This window comes from Grus americana, chromosome 3 (assembly GCF_028858705.1).
Source record: "Grus americana isolate bGruAme1 chromosome 3, bGruAme1.mat, whole genome shotgun sequence".
Lineage (NCBI taxonomy): Eukaryota > Metazoa > Chordata > Aves > Gruiformes > Gruidae > Grus > Grus americana.
In genome coordinates, this window is record NC_072854.1 from 59,833,834 (window position 1) to 59,852,372 (window position 18,539).

Consider the following 18,539-nt stretch of genomic DNA (forward strand, 5'->3'; position numbering starts at 1 on the left):
TTAAATGCATTAGAAAAGAACAATATCGCCTTTATTAACCAAATCTGTAATCTAATTTTACAAAATCAAGTTATTCTGACAAGATCAGTATTCCATAAACCTGTTGACTGTCTCTAATTATATTAGTTTCTTAATTCTTCATTAATCAACCCTTGTATTGGCTGTTCCATTATTCTGTTTAGAATTAAAGTCAAGATGACAAGTTTTTAATTAATTGGGTGATCTTGATCCTTCATGCCAGTATTTTTAATGTTTGTTTTCAAATCATCTGGAACTTTCCAGGACTGCTCCAGATTTTCTTATTTATTTATTTTTTAAACCACAAACAAAACCAGGTAACATTAAGAGTCTTGACAAGCCATTTTAGGATTCTGGACTTACTGATCACCTGAGGTGTAACTTGACATCAGCTGCTGCTTAATATGCTCCTCAACTTACTGTTATAATGGCAGCTATTTCATTATCATACCATACAAAAGCATCACCTGGTCCATTCCTTTTCTCAGCACCAGCAGAGAAATACTGAGAAATATCCAGATCTCACACTAGCATGAATGACATGATATTTCTCTGTAATGGCTTTGGAGGAGAAAGACATGGGGGAGAGAGAAAGAATAATGAATGCATTTGGGAAATCTCATCAACATCCCTCCCCCTCCCTCCAGCACGTGCTGCTGGCACTGCTTTCCTCTTCCACCCTTCCACATCACTGCTCCTGCTACTCACAGCCCTCCCTACCTACTCCATGCTACTCTGCCAATAGTGCCAAAAGTGCCACCGTGGAAAAGTAGTGTGCTTCCAAAACTGTGCATTTAAGTGCTGCAATGACCAGAGCAACTTTCAACACCTTATTAAAATTTTCCTTGCATTATTTTTAATAAAGTGATAAATGAAAGTACAGTAAAAGCTAGTCCTATAAAAGTTTGCTTTATTTAGGTACTTACCAATTCTTCAACACTATAAAAGTAATATCGCACTCCTAAACAGTTGAGAGACCTTAATTATGAAAGCAAATTAAAGTATCAAGGACACGAATCATACTAAAAATGATACATTTCAGTTGAGATTAAAAACAGAAGTCACAGTTAAAAAAAGAGCTCCAGTCTTCTGAAAGGGTAGGATTATCTCAACCTGCAGTCATGTTCTTCGGAAGCGAACACAGACCAAATATCTGTGAATATCAGTCCCCAAACTCTGAAGAAGTTCTAATCAGGCTCTGAGTTATCTGGCCCGGGTGCACCCACAGCCTTTTCAAGTGCTGCAATATGAATTATTGCCCACGTCCATGCTTTTACAGCTGGAATGGGCGCCGTGGATTAATGTACTGCAATACATTTTCTTGCCACAGACAGTGCTCCTCTCGGAAGTGTGATCTATTGACTAGTTACGTGCACTTGGGATAAACTGTGACGGTCTCGGTGCTGCGGCGCACACTGCTCTGGGAAGAGCTGCCGAACAAGCTGAGATGAGACAAGAGATGGAGGAATCGCTTGCAAGACAGGGGAGCTCGGGGTGGGGTTGGCAGCTGCTCCTTTTCCTTCCCTGGCCTCCGTCACACAGCTGAAGTGGTATCCCTGACCCAGTGTCCCTCGCCAGAGAGCAAGACACTAACTTCTTCTGAAGAACTTCCCTCAACTCAGTGGACTTTGCACTGAAGCCCAGACTGGCTGGCATGTTAGATGCCAACAAACATAACCACATCTTGCTATAGGTAACTTGTCCTGCCCTGCCTGCCGGTAGAGACTTCAGAAAGGCGGCAAAGGAAGATACCACCACACACAACAGAAGCTTTGAAAAGCGGGTGGCCATGCTAGAGGAATCCACCTACCTAGGTCCGCTACCCTAACCCCAAGTGAAGAGCACCAGTGTGATTTACTGCCGAATATGATTCCATACAATAAAGAACCAGCCATGAACTCAGCTCATCCCAAAAACAAAGCATGGGAGAATTCAGGAAACCCACGTCTCATTGTACAACACGGCACTTGCAATATCGCAGGAAGAAAGTTTCCAGTTAGTGCAGAGGGAGCTCACAGCTGCAAATACCAAAAAAAATGATAGTAAGCAAGGCTGAATATAGCGAACAAAAGAAGTTGAAAACTAATTTAGGGGAGGTCAGTGTCTGAACTTGCAGTTTACTGCCAATTCAACTGAGTCATCAGCATTGCATTCCTTTGAAAAAGAGGATACCATGCTTAATTTACACAATCTGACAAGAACTTGGCTAGGCAGTGTGCCTGGTCTCCTGCTAGGTAACTCAGCTGTGCTACGGTCCTTTCTTATGGATATAAGCATCATTAGGATTCTATATGTGGTATGGGTATCTGAACAGTGAGTGGCACGAAACACAATAAGCAGTGTATGGTCGCATGTGCCAGCTGATGGTCCAAATCAGATAGCTTTTCTACAGGATGCTCTCTCAATAACAGTTCTGGTATTCAATCCTAAAGGGTATACGATTAAGTTCCTTAGTCCAGACTTTCTCCATTGTTTAAATACCTTTTTTTTTCTTATAGCCAACTGGTAAACCTATATGGAACAAGAGACTGGTGCATTTGGTATCTGCTAGTGAGATCTTAAATATTTCCAATTACTATCTGGCTAAAAGCCCAGAAACAGTCACAAGTGCTAAACACATTTGTAAAAACAACAGCAACTTACAAATATTGGTGCAATGTAGGCCCTTCTGCAATGACAAATGTAAGATAATTTTTAAAAGTATCATATTCATTTAGAATCACAGAATGGTTTGGATTGGAAGGGACCTCAAAGCCCATCTAGTTCCAACCCCCCTGCCATGGGCAGGGACACCCTCCACTAGACCACGTTGCCCAAAGCCCCATCCAACCTGGCCTTGAACACTTCCAGGGAGGGGTCAGCCACAGCTTCTCTGGGCAACCTGTTCCAGTGCCTCACCACCCTCAAAGAAGAATTTCTTTCTAACACCTAACCTAAATCGACCCTCTTTCAGCTTTCAAGTTGTTCATCTTTAGTTTATTCTAACAAAGTGTCCAACTTGTAAACAACAAAAACATGAGTAATAAAAACATATAAAATGTATTTCAGCTCCTCTTTAAGCTATATTGTAAGTCTCTAATGATACCTACTTTGAGGGAAAAAACGTAAAGATTCTGTTCGAAACGTTATGATAACTGCTTTGCTATAAAGGTAAATATTTTCTCTCTGTCCACTTTTTTAAAAAAATTAAATGATTGAAAATTACAATAGCTGTACTATCAGCTTTCAAAGATTTAAATAATAATTTAAGATGCAGTACTGCAAGAGACACAAATGAAGAGCAAGCTTATCCATTCAGTGCTGCATTTTTCCAGAACCCTCCTGTGATGTTGACTGTACCCAATTTTACAAGCCCACTGCCTCACATACCAACATCCTGAATCCTCACGTACAGCACACAGCAAAGCCTATAAATCAAGCTCCCCACCTTGAAACCTCCACTCTGCAAGCGTAAAAGGCAAATAACACCGACCGAAGTAGCACTGCATGCATCCCGCATTGGCACAAGTAGATTTTGTACTGCACTGTCTCTTTTACTCCACTCATTTTAAAAATGAAATACAATTTTTATGTAACCAGAACAACATTTTAGTTCTCCAGATGGCTATGCAAGGTCACTTTCTCAATGGCAACTCTGTTAAAAAGCCCAAGAAAATGAACAAAAACTTTAAGCATGTCTCTCCCCCCGCCAATGTTTCCCATGTTTTGCCCTTTTTTTTTAAAAAAAAAAAAAATAGAGGGGAATTCAGCAGTGTCCTGCATTGTATGTACATTGTTTTCAAAATTAATAAATGTGCAAATTGTAAACAAACATTCTGCACTTGAAAAAGGCAGGCAGAAAGCAGCCCGGCTCCCAAGCTTTCAACTGCAGGTGATCGTACACCAGCGCTACACCGCTGAACCTGGATCTCCGCTATCATGCCTTGAGGCTGATTGTTACCGATGCCTAGATCTCTGTGACAGATAATGATTTTAAACAACAGAATAATAGTAATAATAATAATAATAACAACAATAACAATAGTACCACCACCAATTGCTCCAGTCTCAGCTCTGATAAAGCTACGCAGCTTTCCCTCCCCCTTACTCATTTCATTATCAAAATCAAATAATACAGGCAACAGATTACTAAAATCAAGTCATTTGGAAGGAAAAAAATATGAAAACACACAGGACTCTTTCTGCAACTGCTCTGCAATTCTTCACATTTTACTGAAAAACACACCCTTGCACTGAACTTCAGTAAAGTAGGAGCGAGCAATTCCACTGTGTACATATGTTAAGCTCTGGACAGGCTGAACTATTGACCTCCTTTGCCACTAAAATATCAGTTAATCATAAAACTGACCTGTGAGCTGTTACTCAGAAGCAACAGCCAATGTAAGAGAATAGCTTCTAACTTACAGTTGATAAAGCAGGCTAAGTGGACAATTTTAGATTACCACATATTTTCTACATCCCCCCCAAAGGAAAGGCAATCACAACTCAGAGGATACGCTCAGAAGGACAACACACCCCAAAGCCGCAGAAAACACCCTTAAGGACTACTTCTGATTAAAGCACTACCCTCTGCCTTTGGTTTTGGTTTTAAAATGCTTGAGAAGTGAATAATTTGAGCAATGACACAAGGCAAGAGGTGCAGTCACACTGAAATAAAGCCCAGGTGCCCCGCGAGGATCGATGGGGAGGAAGGAGCCTCCAGCATCGGCAGCTTGAAGTGATTTGTACCTCTCCACACGCAGCCGGGAACACAACCCCGCGCTCGGCACTGACTTCAGCTGTGCTTAGAAATGGAAATACAAAGCATACACCTGGCTGTTAAGGAGGATAGTGTCGGAAAATAATCTTTTGCTTCACATGCTTTAGCCTTACTTCAGCCGTTTAAAAAAAACCCTCAGTGGTTTCACATATTTGACTGCTCAGCACTATCTTTAATTGCAGACTGGTGAAACAACACGCAAGTTTTCTAGCAAAATACTGTCACTCAGCTTCAGCGCAGGACAGATTACCTGGGAAATGTCGGGTAGACAAACAGGCTGGTGGAGGACTTTTAACTAGTAGAAGAATTATCTCTTCATTAGAAAGCAATTTTGTTTAGCATTAGCGGAAACATTTACTGAACGAGTCACCAGACACTGGTTTTGCTATAAGGAAGATGGAAAATTATCTAAATACCTAATAACAAAAGTGCATGTCTGATACTGAGATAAGTACAACCATCACTCAAATTGTTCAGAAGTAGGATACATCTCCAGCAAAGCACAGGCCAACTGATCAATAATTTGTTATTAAGAAATGTCATGAAATTATAAATACCAAAAGAATTATGGAAAAAATCATTTGCAATCTTCATTTGAAAACAATGCTAATATTTGCTTAGATACTAAATAAGCAGAAAGCAGAATACTAACCTATTCTTATTGATGTATCAGTGAGTTTGCTATTGCTGCCACTTCGAACGCAAACATTAAAACCTCATCAGATCAACATTCGCTAATATGTGCTTTTTAATAGGTATAGAGAGCAGTCAAACTTCATGCTGAAAATTCATTTACTTCCTGCCACTCCATTTGACACTGAGCAGATAATCAATTATAACTTGTTTCAGAATTTGAACTAATATGTACAAAACTTATGGAAAGACAAAATTGACAAAGAACATCAACAGAAAAGAGAGTATTGGTCTGAAAAATGAGCGATCTTGTCAGAAACAAGAATTAGGAATAATTGAGGAATCTCCAGAAAGAAGATATTGCTGCAGAGATGTCATCTAATATAGCACAGTAAATCACCTGCCAGTCACTTGTACAATACCAGCAGCAGCAGAGACTGCCGGGTGAGCTATTCCATTATTAGTTTACCTTTTCTTATAAATCTGCTCTTCAGAAGAGACTAATTTTTATGTTTCTAGCTTGCCTTTTACGAGCAAAATTTTTTTTTTTTTTTTTAATCCATATTGACTTGGAGTTGTAGTTCTCTTACAGAAGCCTTGGGAGAACACTGCGGAAAAGGAAAGTCTGTCTTAATTTTCCAGACAGGGGAGGAGGCAGCAGGGCGACCTGCCACTCAACCCCCTGCCGTCCCTGACTCATCCCTGATGCTGGGCACAATCCTTCAGTCTCCACAAACCCCTGCTGACTCACCTTTTTCTAATTGAAACTGGTTAATAGTAACATTTATTCACCTTCACTTTCATGGAATAAGAAGAACTAGTCTTACTGCAAGGTAAACGGCTTGAAATTTTATCATTATAAAAATAATATTGTCACAGAAGTTCAGATTTTTCAAGGTTTTGTTTTTTTTTTTTTTGATCTGGTTCATTTCATAGTGGATTAAATAGAGTTGAAAATTTGTCTCAAGCCAGACTTGATTTTGGTGCCTTATATGTGAGTGTTAAGTTAAAAGCAAATTAAAAATAAAATCACTCCCAAAATAACATTGTTTACCTAAAAACAACTTCTAAAAATACAGCACATAAATTATGACTTCCTTTCTTTTCCTTTCCCATTAAAAAGCTTTAGTCTGTCACAACCTAGGTGAATGAAATCATATTTTTTCAAGTGCTGGGAAAAAGAACCTGAACATTTGGGATTTGTTAGTCTCAGCTCAGCCTCTTTAAAACAGAAGCTATTTTCAATTTCCTACTTTTTCAGAACAATGCCTAAATCAATTCAGTACAATAAATCAATGCTTTAACCTTACTTAGATCTCAACGACTGTCATCTTAACTGAGATGGACACACACATCTTTGTACTTCACAGGAAAGACAGACTAAATTATAAATAATATCACGAATTCAAAAAAATGTCTTCAGTTTAGTCTTGCTCCAGCTGCATGCCTCAGCTTCTGACAGTACTATGCCCAATTTCAAAAAAGACTATCTAATTTTCTGGGATTCATACCTATTAACCTAGTCCGCTTGAAATTCTGGCCTCTGATCCAGACCCTGACTGTCTTCCTAAGCAAACAAAATGAGCGGTCATCCATGCTTAGATGAGAACCTGACTATCTGTCCCACTGAGGTCAGACACCAACTCGTGAAAAAAATATTTCATTTATATTTGTTTTCTTTATGCACATGTATACATGACACATGGAAATCTGCATCTGCAGCTCTTCTTTCTAATTATTTTAATGCAGTTTTGAATAGATGGTTATCAGCACTCATTGCTAAATCTAATACAGTGCAGACTTTAAAATACTGTGAAGACCTAAAAATCCTGAGATTAGGGAAGAAAAACCCCCACGATTTAATTTCTGCTTATTTGCCTCCCAGTCTGATGTTCAAATCTATAATTTTTCTCCTCTGCAACTATGAGACGTAGGCTTATCTTTCTTCTCATGAAAGCCGAGATTAAAATAACTTTAAGTAGCTTTAGAAGGAACAGCATATAACACAAGTTGGCAGTGCTTAATCTCCTTGGTGCTGGCCACACAGGGGCACTCTAAAAAACCAGAAGTAGACTGCAAGATTCAGCAGCACATGATTTCGGTGGTAGGTCAAAAATGGAGAAAAGAAAACTATTAATATTTGCTATTGTATTTTAGGAGTTGTCAGAAAGTCTGGCAGACTGTGCATATTTGCTTAGAAAAAGAAAAATTATCCCAAAATACACTGCTTTTTTGGTAAAATTCTATTTATTAAACAGATCTTTTCTCCATTACTTAAAGTGCAAGTGAAAATATGAAGGCGAAAAAACAGGTGGTTTGTCCTTTCTAGAAATGATAATGTCTCCTTCCTTGCATGAGGAAAAGTAAAAAGTTTTCTTAGCTTTTTAACATCCCATGTCCTAAGCTACCTCCCAGGGTTAACAAACAGCAACCTAGACAGTGACCAGGCAAAGCCGGGGACACAGCAAATCCATATTGACCCAGAACTTGGGGATCCAGCGGGTGCCAAGGGAACCCTGAAGTTCTGCTACTAGTTAATTAGAACCAACAAGGCCACCAACCAATTAAATAAATAGTTTTGTGTGTGTGCTTGTTTTCCAAAGCAGCACTTACCGGCACATTTGGTCCTGGTGATGAGTGGTGGTCCTGGCTGTCCAGTCCCACCTTCGCCCGGTCTGGTGAGTAGGACCCGAATCTCATATTCGGTGTCCGGGTCCAAGTGCCAGAGCTTGTAAGTTGGCGCGTTGACAGCATGGGTTTCGGTCCAGGTCCCAGATGTCATTCGGTACTCCACTTCTTTCAGGATAATGGGTCCGTCCCCAATGATTGAGTTGGCATTCAGCTGAATGAGCAAATAGGTGGGCCCAACGCCCAGCAGCTGCGGGGGTGCTATCGGCCGAGGCGGCTCTGTAGGGGAGACACACACAAAAAAAAAAAAGCCAGCGATAAAACAAAAGCTGGAAAACACATGAAGAAGAGAGCTCTTTCCACAGAAAGTTGTCAGGTTTGGGTCAGAAGATTTCAAAACTCGAAAGGAAAAGTGAACTGACATCAGTGAGGAAGAGCTGAGGAGAATTCCAGCTGATGGAAGTGAGTGGTGCACCACTGCCATCTGCGCAATGCTATTTTTTCCATCTAAAAATCTCAGCTAGGGACCACAAAATTCTATCTGATTTATATATTGCTGCTTCTTAACATTTTTTTCTGAAAAAAAATCTGGGTTCATGCTCATTTATATAATTTACTATGGCAATAAGTTGAGATTTTCAGAAACATAACTGATTTTCTTTTATTGACAGAAGCCACATACATACTTTCCTTAAAGAAACAGCTGCAATAGTTGATACACTAAGCCCTGCACAGAATATTCTTAAAAATGAGTATCACTGCAGTTCACTTGAAAGCCACCAGATGCAGTGAGGGTAAAAGATACAGATGCCTATTACAGACATTCAGAATACTCAGAACTGAGCAAAACTGCCAGGAGAATGACAAAATAAAGATGTGTAGCAACAACATGTAATATTATTTTATTCTTCAATAACTTACTACTGATTTAGAAACTCAAACAATAGGTGGTACATTGCCTTTTCCTCTGTTCTCATCAGCTTCTGCCTGCCTAAATATTTCAACACAGCTGCAAAGTGAAAAGGTAAAGACAGACCGAACCAGGAGGTGAGGTCCCCCTTACCCTGAGAAATGTTTACATACAGAAGTAGCACGTTGCCCAGGCGTGATTTATTTCAAGAAACAAATCACAAGCAACATGTACTTTTCTAATAAAATGAATCCACTGATAAACACGGAAGGTTCATTTTCATTCCAGATGGCTCATATTTCAACTAATTTGTTTCAGTTAATTAGGCAACAATGCTAAATTCAATGCACACAGGGGTTTCACACAGCAGCGATGCAGAACTAACAGCGCAGCAACTTGGAGCAGGTAGAGGGATCTCATGGCTGGTACATTAAAAACATCTAACCCCAGACCATAAGATTTCCCCAGAGGGGGGTCCGTCTCGTCATCGCTCCCTCCACCCCTCTGCCCAAGAACAGCTAAGACGCAGAAGCATCGCGCATATTCTGCCTCCCGGGACTGACCCCACCAGTGTCACTGACAGAGCCCGTGGGGAGCGGCGATGGAGGGGCTCGCAGAGGGCCTCCCACACCTCCTCTGACATCCCACCTTCCCCGCACGGTGAAGTTCAGCTAACAACTCCCTGGTTCTCTCCGTCCAGCAGTAAAGTTTCCCCTCCAGATACCACAGCTGGCTCCCACCAGTGTATTTACTACCTCCGTAAGCAACCAAGTTTCCCCACATTTTGGTACTAAAGGATTTCTTGCACATGTTTTTCCTAAATTAGCTACATCTCAAGCCATTCAGTTTGGAGACCAGGGAATTGGTGAACGTGCCGTAGCGGCGGCGAGCAGAGCTCATTTTCTCCTCCCGGAGTGAAAAGGTGAATGCTCCAAGGTGTTCCCGTTTCTGCTCTGGGATATACAAAACTCTAGAAAGTATCTCAATTAATTATTAACATGTTTTACCCTGTTTTGGCAAGAAATGTGCATATGACCTAATTTAGATCCCTACCTGCATCAAAGCTCCGAAATGCAGCCGGGCTTAATGAGGGCAGTTTATTTGCTGCGGAACTAACACGTTAAATGTCAAACTAATGAATTCTAAGGTCAGTGTATATTACCGCAGAAAACATAAACGTTGATGAGTATGATGCACTACCAACTCCGAGTTATAAACCTCTAAACCATAAGGCTATGTTTAGAAGTATACACTTTGATTAACAGCACGATTATCACAAATAAAACCTCACATTAATGAGACTAATATACCATTGCATATTAAATTTTTATGTTGAGAGGTAAAGCGTATTCTTATATTAGCATATGCATTTTGTTTTTAAGCTCTTGAGGACGAGGAGACTTATTTATAAAGTCTCTCCCAGTGCCATAAATTATGCATGAATTTTAATCAGTTAGCAAATGAACAAGTAATTGTTCTGCAGTATTATTAATATTCTTCATATACAATATACTATCAGAACCAGAGGTGAGGTGCAACCAGAAATCCCAAAAGTACACTAAGTATCAACTGAAGCATGCAATCCCAATATACCAGATAAACTTTTCTGATGTTACCCAATTAACTTTCTATTAATTATTCTCATTTGTTATTCTATAATCAGATCCATCAAACACTCCCCAATTATAATTTCAAATCACATAATTTCCTTTTATATATACAGCAACCTGAAACTTTTAGGGCTTAAAAATTGCCATCGATAACTAAAAGATAGAACAGAGCCGTTGTTAATGTTTTGGTTGACATTCCCATAGCAAGCATCACACACACACACACACACTGTTCCTCTTTTGGTGGGTTTTTAAACACAATTCACATCCTTCTAGGAAGTGATCTTTCTGGTTTTTCACTCTAGCAATCTGGGTCCAACTGGTAGTAAAGAACACTGTTTTGCAGTGTCCTGAGAAGTAAGTCTGTCAAAAATGAAAAACCTCTTATATGAGGTATGGGGGAAAAAAAGAAAAAAAAAAAAAAAAGAGGGAAGAGAGGGAAAAGAGAGGGGGGAAAAAATGGGGAAAAAAAAAAAAGAACAAAAAAGAACAGAGATATGCATGAAAGGGAACCCCAAAGAAAAACACCCTCTCAGAAGTTTGGCCTGGTTTATAAACAATATAAAAACTCAGCTTCAGCGAAGCCAAGTGACAGGTTCAGAGCGCAGAGCGCAGATCAGCAGCAGCATGCAGGAAGCTGAGGCTCCCCAGTTACCCGCGAGGGCAGCAGCCGCCCTCCTGCCTGGCCCTGCCCGTGGCCACTGTGGCAAAGGCATTTTGTGGCTTCCAGTCACCCACACCCAAGCCAGGCAGCACGGTGACCTCCCTCCATCCCCCCGCTGCCCTGGTGTGCTGGTTTTGGCTGGGACGGAGTTGATTTTCTTCATGGCAGCTAGCGTGGGGTTTGGATTTGTACCGAAAACAGCGTGAATAATAGAGAGATGTTTTTGTTATTGCTGAGTTCACACAGAGCCAAGGCCTTTGCTGCTCCTCACACCACCCCACCAGCGAGGGGCTGGGGGTGCACAAGGGGTTGGGAGGGGACACAGCTGGGACAGCTGACCCCAGCTGACCAAAGGGATATCCCATACCATATGACGTCATGCCCAGCATATAAGGGGCTGGGGGAAGAAGAAGAAATGGGAGACGCGCACACATTCAGAGTGACAGCGTGTGCCTTCTCAAGTAACTGACATGTGCTGGAGCCCTGCTTTCCTGGGGATGTCTGAACACCTGCCTGCCCATGGGAAGTGGGGAATTAATTCCTTGTCTTGCTTTGCTTGTGTTTTGCTTTTGCTTTACCTATTAAACTGTCTACCTCAACCCACAAGTTTTCTCACTTTCACCTTTCCAATTCTCTCCCCCGTCCTGCTGCGGGAAGCGAGCGAGCGGCTGCATGGGGTTGAGCTGCCGGCTGGGGTTAAACCACGACACCTGGTCACTGCAACCAAACCAGGGAACTGTACCCTTTATTTCTGTCAGCACCCCCCCTTGCCCTTTCAATTATTATGAGCAGATATGGCTAAGAGACACAGTATTCCTCGCAAGCAATTTTCACTGAGCACAGTTCCCCTTTTTTCAGCCATGAACCCTCCGTGAATAGCCATAGAGGTTCTAAATAATGTTTTATGAAAAAATATTTCAACCCATGGATGGTTTATTAACTCATCAGTAGAATCACAATTTCAATAGCTATTTAAGACACACTGAACAGTTTGAACAAAGACCCTGCATGGTGAGTTTAATTTCTTGCTTTGCTAAGGACAAACTTCAGAATTCCTTTTCCAGTGCGACTAGTTTAATTACTGGCTCATTTTCTGACTATATTTTTCAGCCACTGCTTAACAGTGTTAAATCTGATGAAATCCCTTCCAGTGTGCATGGCCACTAACATCTCTGAAAGACTATATAAAAAGAGCACTTGCACATCTGCAAGATGTTAAAGAAATGAAAGTATTTTCCTGCATAGTATTTTACAGTATTTGGCCAGTTCTAGTTTTGACATAAAATGCCCACAGCTACGTTAATGAAAAATTAAGACTGACGTTTCATCAGTACAAAGTCCCCATTCTGCTGAGCTACTAGCAGTACATTATGCTCACATCAGTATGTATATGACATTGTATATTAAATGTACTGTGATATTTAGGCACCAATGACTAGAATAAGCATGCAGCATCAACCCCAGCTCTAAGCCTTCCTACAGTTAAGCAGTTGTGTCATATTGTTAATACTAAATATTGTACGCAAATAATTCTATTCATAGACAGAAAAAACAACCAGAAAAGGTCATTAGTGTTATTAGTACAGTAACTAGTATGCATAAAACTTCCTACATTCCCAAGTAACTTAGCATACTTATATGCTGCTATACTATTTACCCAGCCTGGGTGACAATAGCCCTACTACGTAGCCCTTCACAACTAAACACCTCCTAAATTTAAAATAAAGGAAGGGAGTTTCATTCGTGTCTTAGTAGTAATCACATACTGTTAATGATCAGTTCAAAGCGGGGGGGGGGGGGGGGGGGCGGGGCGATAAATCAAACCAAACCAGAATCCTACAAGTTGTTCCACTTTGGAGGAAAAGCTGATACTAGATGCATGTTTGATAAAATCTTATTTATTTACATGAAGCCATGTTTTGCTGAGCATAACACGTACCAGTCACAGGAGACTGTTGCCCTGCTCACAGCAGAAGGGTTTGGGGAGGAGAGGGCTGCTCACCACACAGCCCAACCACGGAAGATAGGTGCGTGCCTTCATTCTTCCCTCCCTCCATCCCATCCCTGCCTCGTACGGAGCCTCCACACATTAACACCCTGCAAGGTCCCTCTGCTCACGCGCGCTGTGTGCCGTCCTTCTGGTGACGGCATGTTCAGTCTTCTCAGTCCAATACCTTACACGGGGCTATACAGTTGGTATGGGGATGGGTATCATTGTTTAACCCAATACGTAGAGCAGGGGTTAAGCACAGAGCTGCTCTCTACAGCTTCCTGAGGAGGGGAAGGGGAGAGGGAGGTGCTGAGCTCTTCTCCTGGGGGTCCAGTGACAGGACGCGTGGGAACGGTTCAAAGCTGCACCAGGGGAGGTTCAAACTAGACATCAGGAAGCATTTCTTTACCAAGAGGGTGGTCAAACCCTGGAACAGGCTTCCTAGAGAGGCAGTCAACGCCCCAAGCCTGTCAGTGTTTAAGAGGCATTTGGACAATGCCCTTAATAACATGCTTTAACTTTTGGTCAGCCCTGAAGTGGTCAGGCAGTTGGACTAGATGATTGTTGTAGGTCCCTTCCAACTGAAATATACTATTCTGTTCTATAAAAAGCTTATTTTTTTTACAAGCATATCATAACAAAACATTCATTTTTTAAAAGAAGCTCAACATCAGTCTCACCTCTCCAGAAATTAAAATCAGTATGTCTTACCTACATCATAAACTTCTTCAAGAAAACAGGTAATCCAAAATAATCCAAATTTCCTTTTTTTTTCATAATTCAGCGAAACAAAAACAATTCACAGTAACAGAGCTAATACTGGATGTTCCAGGGAGTACAGCAGAGACGCCTCCACAAATGACTCAAGACTGACTCAGCTCCCACCTAGATCAAACTCATTTCCTCTTCTAGGGCAATTTCCTACAAAGCCGTTTAAGAAATGTCTGCACATTTCTTGCAAGTACTCCAGGTTTCCAGCTCAGGTTCAGTGCCTGACCCGCACTGGCTATGTAGAGTTAAAGCACCATCTTTGCCATGAGAAGCCCCCTGGGACCAGGGGCCCTAGGGACCGCAGGCTGACACCCCCAAGGTTTCCTGAAGGAGCCCCGGGCACAGGGCAAGTGGAAAATCCCTGCTTGCCAGGAGCTGGCCCAGTGCAGAATCGTGCTGGTGCCTCTGTGCTGGGCTCCAGATTGCACACAGAGATGTTGTGGTGAAGCTGCGTCAGAAGACCCACGGCAGAGAGCCAGAAGAGTGTGGGGAAGCAGCAGGCTGCCGATCCCATGCAACAGCAATACTGTTTCAGTACTCTTCCTGTACTGGAAGATTGCATATGGCTTTAGGGATTCACACGTTTTAAAAAAAGACTGAAAAACTGAAGAACCAGGAACGTTTGTTTAAAAGGTGGAGAAAATGTACGAGATTTTCACTGAGCACAGTTCCCCTTTTTTCAGCCATGAACCCTCCTGTCTACCACCTTCCTACCCAAGAAGTTGGGTAGCCTGTACCAGTTACACACCACCAGCTGAGTACGAGCCACCACCCCCCAAATCCATGCTTGGTCCTGTGTCTCACCTTGCAAGACACCTGGGCATGATGGCACTCAAAAACAGGCTTCGGCAGGATGCCACACAAGTGACACAGGCTGCAGGAGGGCACACTTGTTTAAACCAGCTGTAACACTCAAAAGACACACAGAGACCTCAGAGAAGTTTTAAAATCACCTCCTCTACTCCAAGACCAAATGCTGGTTATAGATTCATACAATAAAACTCCCACCAGCTTCAAGCCCTTTGGAGTTCTCACAAGCCTTGGCCATTCTTCAGGCTTTAATTAATATTTCCCTAAGCCATTGCTTGGCTTCTCTATTTGTTCATATGCTCATTTACAGTTTTTGCAACAAATTTTCCGTATTTTTTTGTTTTGTTTTCCCCAACAGTCAAAAGCTTCTCTCTCCTCATAGAGTTTAACTCATTTTAAGAACTGCTTTTTTTTTCTGCTTTGGGTTTGTTTGTTTGTGGGTTTTTTTCTGATAGAAACATTCCTGTTGCTCATACCTTTGTCTTCTGCACACAACTTGGAGGAAGCATTTATTGTTGGTTCCTGCTGCTCATACAAGTTAACATCTCCCTCCAAAAGTATACTGAAGGGAAGGCAGCAAAAAACTCGACAACAAATAACTGACTTTAACATATTTAACTTGTAACAATTTCATGTAGCAAATCATGTAGAAATCGGTAGGTTTTTACAGTTAAGTATTGCAGAGAGCCACAAGTCTCCCTTTACATTTTTTTTCAAAAAACAATGACAAGCTAATTCAGACTTATCTCAGCTGCTGTCCTGCAACCATAAGTGATGGTAGCTGCATGGAGAAACTTGAACAGCTTGTGATCTAGTATTCTGCCACAAAGCTTTTTCTCCCACTCTTTTCTTGTCTTTGTAGTGATGCTTATGCAGACTTAATTCCTGTGACTCCAGAAACATTCCCTCCATGACTTTAAAACACAATTTATCACAACTGTTCAGTATCTGGCTTTAGTTGCTAGTCCTGAGGTTGAGACACAATACCTACAGAATGTTATGTTTTAATTAAGAGAGTTAGTTGTCTGGAACAAAAGTACTCATTCTAAGCAGTAGCTTAGCGACCAGGTCCTATCAAGTGATTTATCCAACTCACTTCAGAGAGTCCGCAAGACCATTTTCATTGTCTTTTATTACTTGGAATGGAAAAACTAAAAGAATCTATTTTAAACAAACATTCGAAGTAAGTATCTATAACACAATGAGATTCAGGTTATTATCTAGAGAATCAGTAACTGCAGAAAAACCAGCAACAAACAGAAATGGCAAATTGAACAGCAAGCTCAAGACACTGGCTTAGGTAGGACACTGACATATTTCACCGTAATAGCATCTCTAATTTTGGGTCTGCAAATGGGGATACTATGTCACAAGCTCACCTCAAACTACTGATTTATCTTTGAGCACCTGCCTAATATATCAAGTCTGTGTGGTAAGTACAACAAACTCTGCAAGCTCATGCAGGTAAAATGTATTTAATTTAGGTGACGTGGCAGTTACTGACCACCTGAAGTGCTGAAATAAGAATTATTTCAACAGTGAAAACTGCTAACTTCTGCATAGTGATTTTATATCCTATGCATCACTGTGGCATTTTATTCACCTTGATTTGAAACACCACCGCATTCATTTTATTATCTTCCCTTAAATAAAAGGAACAGTGTGCAGCTTTAGCATTGTCAGCAGAAACCGTCAACAAGGTTAAGCTCATGCCCAGCTTACACGGAAAAAAAAAAATTCCTTCTAAAGATTGGAGCACGTCATCCCTCTACACGACTTATGAACAGAACATATGCCTATTTATTGAATGATAGTAGGCCATGTTACTCTAGGAATCAATTAGAATAGTATGACATATTTTGTCAAAAAGATTGCATTGTGTTAAATACATTTATGCAGTACACTCCTACAGGAAAAATTAATACATGTAAGAAAAAGAGGTGCCTGTAATGAGAAGACATTCAAAACTTTAAAAAAAAAATTAAAAAAATCACTCAGTATAAATGAGTCAGCTATAGAAATGTCTCAGGGAAAGACTTGATCACAATGATTTCATTATCCACATGTATCAGTAATTCCCTTGAGATCTCAACATTGAGATTATTGTTGGAAAGAAATATTTTATCTGCTTCATTGTCAGGAATCAGCAGGTTAAGAACAAAATTGAATGCCTTCTTCAAAAATTGGTACTTCCCAAGAAAGAATTATTTTCAACTCTACAAGGCTCTGCAATGGGATATTTGACAATACTGCATTCCACATGCACATCCACATGCTGTCAATGATGAGAATGAATAAAACTACAGATTAGGGAAAGAGTGACTGAAGGAGGATAAAATATTATTTTGGGGACTCCAGCATTTTCTTTTACATAGTTATGTAATGAGAATATAATTTTCTTTTTCTTCCTGTTTCTCAAGTACTTGGATTTATTTTATTTTTTTTTAACTTCAAGTCTGGGCTGGCCCAATAAACTGATACTGCAACGATTTTTGCACTGTTGTTACATCTGTTGATGCTATAGTCTTGCTCACATTCAGTTTACTGCCTAAACAAACTGAGCGCAGAAACTTTCTGCTCGACAAATGTTACAGTGACATATTTATAATCAAATACTTCAAACACCTGCAACAAAACTAGAATTTCAGTAGAATTCAGTGGCAAAAAACTCAAACCCTATCACAGCTTTATGCCTTACTAGCTCTACATATCTATAAAACTTGAAAGCTAAAAAACCCCCACTCAGCCAAGCACTCCTGGAGTTCAGTGAAAGCCATCTACCCTACCTGCAGGAGGCTATCAATAACCACTTGGAATTACCTACGCGCAGCAGCCCAGTTGTATTTCTTTGGTAAGGTGGAGCTTTCTTCAACTGATGACATGACTCTGCTACCTGGGAGATCTGCACTTCCCCGCATACCGACTGACCCTCCTGCGGGAGCGTTTGCCTGTCCGGGAAGAGTCCTGTACATCTCAATTTGTAAGTCACATTACATCTGGCCAGCGCTAATCCAAATTTTTATCATCAGCTTTCCTGCATGCCTTTTAAATGACAGAGAAAAATGTTTCACATGCTGTTGGGATAGTATCATGGCCAGGCAGAATTCAAAACCGTATTATGCTCTTTAAGTGCAATGAGCTGTACACATTGCTGTACCAGAAGGGAACTGAAGTATGAAGTACCTGCAGCTGAGAGGAATAGCTGGCACGGTGCTGGTTTCCACGCATTTACAGTTTTATTTAATAGCAATTACAGAAGCGCAAAGCATGTAAGAGGTGAGTCATGGACATCTCACCTTCCCAGCCCTCCCCATCCTCTGTAATATACCTGCTCAGCTGGCACCTGAGATACCATCAGCGTTCCCAGAACTGCCCACTGCCATGCAGTACCTGTGCAGGGTGTTAAGTATGACAGCGAGCTGCCTGCAACCTGTTTGCACGCCTACAAGGTTACGTGAAAAAATCACTTACTTGAGGCTGCTCCCACCCCACCACCTTGCACTGTTCTCCCTCAGCTCCACGTGGCCAGCAGCACCCTGGGGGCCATCTCAGCAGCCCAAATTCCTCCCCCCCGTGTCTCTCTGTCCTTCTATTTCTGGTTATTTGATCCCTTAAATGAACGAAGCTATGTACCGTAAAGACTGATTTGACTGTAAGCGTTAACTCCAACCCTGGACAAAGAAGGCAGGAAGGAAGGTAGGCAGCTCACGCACCATATTATCGAGGCAAGTCCCTTCCAAACGGGC

The 18,539-nt window shown here is 41.2% G+C and overlaps 1 protein-coding gene across 11 annotated transcripts in view; it reads right to left on the reverse strand.

The window, feature by feature from the left end:
* Window positions 1-18,539, reverse strand: part of PTPRK (protein tyrosine phosphatase receptor type K) — a 416,921-nt gene that overhangs the window by 164,136 nt on the left and 234,246 nt on the right. For all 11 annotated transcript variants that reach the window (XM_054820467.1, XM_054820471.1, XM_054820468.1 and 8 more), the window contains exon 7: window positions 8,024-8,317. In XM_054820467.1, coding sequence (XP_054676442.1) covers window positions 8,024-8,317 — 294 coding nt within the window. The remainder of the gene's footprint in view (window positions 1-8,023; window positions 8,318-18,539) is intronic.